Raw genomic sequence first — 4770 nt, forward strand, 5'->3', positions numbered from 1 at the left:
GATGTGTTGGAAGCTTGGGAGCTCCCGAGCAGGGGAAGGCCTGGAGCGTCTGCGAAAAGGGAGGCCGCCTGGAGCCTGGGCAGGGGACTGAGGCCTGTGGCTCTCCCGCGCTGCAGCAGGGCGGCGGTCCGGCGCGTGGTCTGGCCGCAGGCGAGGAGGGTGGCTCTGGGAGGCCGGTGGAAGGCGCAGCGCGGCGGCCGGCGGTGCTGGGGCCTTGATGGGGAGAGCAGCCCGGCCACGGGGGAGCGGCTCTGGGGCCCCGGATCTGAGGCCCGCGGCCCCGGGGTGGCGGTGACGCCTGGAGTCGAGCAGGCGTGACTGGGAGGGGCTCTTGTGGCAGCCAGGCGCCACTGCCTGCCTTTATGGCCACACCACCCTGAACGCACGGGATCTCGACTGATCTTGGAAGCTAAGCAGAGTCGGGCCTGGCTAGTACTTGGGATGCGAGACCCCCTGGGAATACTGGGTGCTGAAGGCTTTTGGCTCCCCGCTCCCTCCCTCTTTCCCCCTTTTGTCGCCGTGCTTCCCAACCGCCCCCTGACTCTACTCTCACTTCAACGCATGGGCTGCTTTCCACCGGGGAAGGACATTGCCTTCGTCAGCCACCAGGAAAACCGTCCCTGTGCACTTGGATTTTCATTGCCACCGACTTCGTGTAAAATCCAGTCTCAGGGACACGAGAGAGACCCAGGTCTTGTGCCCTGTGAGCACGCTCGGCGTTATGGCTCCCGCCAGATGGACAGGCGCACTCTACAAATCTCAGAGCCTACTGCATCAAGAAGACAGAAAGGACCAAACAAAGGAAGGACCCTACGAAACGCACCCCTAAAGTAACCAACCAATCCAAGAGTAAACACGTCTCAGGGCTCAGTACTCTCGCTTGGACGGCCCTGCTCCCCTGTTCTGGCCCAGCCCAAGCACCCTCCACCCCATCCCGGCCTGCTCAAAGGGGCCGTCTACCAGAGCAGAGCCTCCCTCTCCAAGGCTTAATCGCACTCGCTCTCCAGGTCCCTCACCCTCTCTCTCTCTCTTCTTCCCCCTCCACCTCTCGCTCTTCTGTCACTTCTCTCCCCACCCTTTCTCTCTCTATCTCTCTTTCTCACCCTTTGTTTCTATCTCTCCATCCCTCTCTCCCTTGCTGTCCTTCAAGCTGTGTCTTTGTGTGTGTGTCCGTGCATGTCCGTGTCCGTGTGCGTGTGTGCCGGCCCGCGTGCGCGCGCCGTGTGTATCTGTGTGTGTGTGGGGGGGTGGGTTTGCTCGTGGTGGTGGTGGGGTGTGTCTGGGTGTCCGTCAGCCCCTCTTTCCCGGGATCAGGCTTCCAGGACTGTAGTGCCAGCCTGGGACAAAGCAGGGCCTTCCTGCCCCATTGGCCACGGGCCGGGTCTTCCTCGGGACAAGCGACAATGGTGTAGGCGTTGTGAGAAAAAGGGCCCGCGGGGCTGGGCCGGCTGTTCGCCCCTGGGCAGCCCTGGCTTCTCTGGGTGTGTGGGGCAAGAGGGGGCCTTGCAAGAGGGGCGGCGAGGAATCCAAAATAATTTTTCCGCGGCAAGGCGGAGGACCAGAGGGGATCCCAGGACCGTGGGCCCTGGGCCCTGAAGCCTGGGGGCACACCCCGTCCTGAGCATGCCCCAAGTGTTGGAAGCTCCGGAGCTGGAGAGCCAGGGGAAGGCCTGGAGCGTCAGCTAAAGGGAGGCCTCCTGGAGAGTCCAGAGCCCTGGCAGGGGGTGGAGGCCTCTGGCGCCTCTGCGGTCCTGCGCGTGGCCTGGCCGCCGGTGACAGCGGGACGCTCTGGGAGGTCGGCGGAAAGCGCAGCGCAGCGACTGGTGGTGCTTGGGCGTACAGAGGGAGAGAGCAGCCCGGCCGCGGGCAAGTGGCTCCGGGGTGCCTGATCCCAGCCTCGCGGCCCGGGGTTGGTGGTGACGCCTGGAATCAGGCGGGCATAGCTGGACCGGGCTCTTGGACCAGCCAGGCGCCACTGCCATTGTCTACAGCCATACCACTCTGAACACGAGAGAAACCCAAGCCGCGGCCCGTGGGCACCCTCGGCGCCACTGCTCCCGCCACAGGGACTGGTGCACTTGAAAACTTTCAGGGCCCACAGCACCAAGAGGACAGGGAGGAGCCAGCAAAGGAATGACCCTACGAAACGCACCCCCAAAGCAACCAACCAATCCAAGTAAAACACGTCTCAGGGCTCCCCTGGTTTTCCCGTGTGGGCGGCCCTGCCCCCCTGTTCTAGCCCGGCCCAGGCACCCTCTACCCTGCCCTGGCCAAAGGGGCCCCTGTCTACCGTCTCCAGGGCTCTGTTGCTCTCCCTCTCTAGCTCCCTCACCCTCTCCCTTTCTCTACTTCCCTCTCCACTTTGCCATCTCTCTCTCTGTCTCTCTTTTCTCTCGCAATTTCCCCGGTCTCTCTCTCTATCGCTGTTTCTCTCTCTCCTTCCGTTTCTATCTTTCCATCCCTCTGTCCTTTGCTCTTCTTCAAGCTGTCTGTGTCTTTGTGTCTGTGTGTGTGCTTGTGTTCCCGCGCGTGCGCCCGTGTGTGTCTGTGTGTTTGGGAGTGGGTTTGCTAGTGATTGTGGTGGGGTGTGTCTGGTGTTCTTCCCTCCCTCCCCCGGTTTTTTCCTCCCTTTCTCCCTCCCTCCCTCTTTCTCTCCCTTCCAGGGTCCCTCAGTCCATCCATCCTTTCCTAGCTCCATCCTTCCGTCCCACTCTGTCTCCGTTCCTGTCCTAATCGCTGCCTGCCTTCCCTCTTGCCTGGAAAGGGCAGCACCCCGGTTTGCGCGAGGTCTCGGGTCTACATTTAGTTGCAAGGCGCTCCATGGTGCTGGCGGGGAGGCTGGCGGGACACGGGTTGGCAAGTGATGGTGAGCGAAGAGGCAGAGGAGTCGAGCCGCGGAAAGGAGAACTGGCCTGGCTTCTGCCCGGGCCCGGTGTTTCGCAGACTGCGGTCTCCTCCAACCCGACTGAAGAATGCGAGGGGAAAAGGGATGAGTGCTCCGCCTGGGCTGGTTAGAAAACCTAGGCTGCTGCCTGCAAACCCGTGTGTGAGCAGTAGACAGCCCACCTCCCGGTACCTGGGCGGGCCCTGGGATCCCCGGGATGCTCAGGAAAGAATGACAGCCCTCTTCTTTGTGGAGTCTCTCGCCGGACCTGGAACTCAGGGATCCTACACAGGTCAGCTGGAAGGGAAGACACGTCTCTCCATACCGAGTCAGAGGTTCACCGCGAAAGAGAGGCCGCCGCCCCGCCCCCACCCCGCCCCACCCCGCTCCAACCTGCTCCTCCAGCAGAGCCCGGTGTTCTTCCTGTCTGAGGAGTGGTTCCAGCGGAGCTGGCTCTTCCACGTCCTTCAGCTCCCCCAGTGGCGCAGGATCTAGGAAAGGTTGTGACTTTTGCTGAAACTCCGGGGTCCACAGGAACTCATCTAACAGCCTGGAGGTGAGTGCAGACGAGCGCCCCGGCTCCTGGAGCGGTAGGGAGGGCGCCCGGATGGCTTCCATCTGTGCTTGACGCGGAGGCCCCCGGGGTCGCGAGCTTCGGAGCTGGAGGTGCCCCTTCTTCGGGTTCCCACGCCGCCCCGGCGACCTGGGGCCCAGCCCCACCACGGACTGCCCTGGGACGTGGGTGGCGCAAGCACACCTTGGCCCTTTGGCCCGGCTTGAGCGGGCCCTGGCTGTCCCACCGCGCAAGGGCCTGGCAGGCCGTCGCGCTGCGGGTCCCCGTCCTCCCGGTATTTGCTCGGGTGCGGAGGCCACCGAGGCTTCTGAGGGTGGGAGAGCACCCCTTCCGGAGGAGCCAGGGTGGCGTAGGCAAAATCCCCGCCTAACGGGGCAGGTTGGGAAATCCCTTCTGCCGGCGCGGCCTGGCTGGGCTGGAGCAGGGGCACGGCCCTTGCTCCCTGGCTCACGAAAGCCCCCTGTGGGAGAGCCCCGGGCGCGCAGGGCATGTGTGGTGCGGGGAGCCCCGTTCCCCACGCCCCGGTGTGGGCGAAGGCGACCGAAGAGGGAGCAGGGTGACATCCGCAGGGGGCCGTGTTGCACAGGACGCCTGTGGGCGGCGGCGCCCTGCCACCCTGTCCCAGGTGCCTGGCCCTTCGGTTCTGAAACCAGATGTGAATCCTGGACTCCGGGAGGCCTGTCTCTCTGGCCAGTCCTTCCCTGGTGGCGATGCCTGGAAAGCGATCCTTCTCAAAGGCTCGGAGCAGCAGGGCGGTCTGGGCTGGGGTGACGGGGGTCCGCTTTCCCCTGCCTTCTTGCGGGCCGCGTCTCCCCGGCCAGGGCCGGGATTCCCGCCGGTGCTGCCTCAGCTGGCGTGACCTCTCATTCTGCAACCAGATCTGGACCCTGGGCTCCGGAACGACGATGGCCTGGGCCAGTCGTTCTCTGGTGACGATGCCTGGGTACGGGTTCCGCTCAAAGCAGGCTCGCAGGGCCTCGCTTTGGCTCGGGGTCCAGACGAGTCTCCTCCGCCGTCCTCGTCCTCGGGCTTCCGTGGGGAGGGTGCCCTCCGAAGGTGTCAGGAGAGCCATCGCGGCGAGCCCCGGCCGGAATTTCACGAACGGACCCGGGCAGAGAGAGGCCGGAGGGCTCCCCTGCTCCTCAGCCGGCCTGCGCACTGCGTTCAGGTCCAGCCGGGAGGCCCTTAGAAAGACCTCCCACCTCCACCCCGTTATGAACAGGCATGAGCTCGGGGCCCATGGTCCCGGGGTAGCCCGCCCCACGAAGCCGAAAACCACAGGGACCAGGGCCTTGTGGGGTGGGTGGGTGTA

At 64.5% G+C, this 4770-nt stretch overlaps 1 protein-coding gene across 1 annotated transcript; it reads right to left on the reverse strand.

The window, feature by feature from the left end:
* Positions 1 to 3277: 3277 nt before the first annotated feature.
* LOC116465456 (double homeobox protein 4C-like) lies at positions 3278 to 4602 on the reverse strand (the record flags this gene model as incomplete). Its single annotated transcript, XM_032148518.1, is given in 3 exon segments — positions 3278 to 3515; positions 3517 to 3594; positions 3596 to 4602. Coding segments are annotated over 3 exon segments (1251 nt in total), but the record flags the coding sequence as incomplete, so codon positions are not given.
* Between the last annotated feature and the right edge of the window lie 168 nt (positions 4603 to 4770).

The sequence above is a fragment of the Hylobates moloch genome, unplaced genomic scaffold (assembly GCF_009828535.3).
Source record: "Hylobates moloch isolate HMO894 unplaced genomic scaffold, HMol_V3 SCAFFOLD_5289, whole genome shotgun sequence".
Classification (NCBI taxonomy): domain Eukaryota; kingdom Metazoa; phylum Chordata; class Mammalia; order Primates; family Hylobatidae; genus Hylobates; species Hylobates moloch.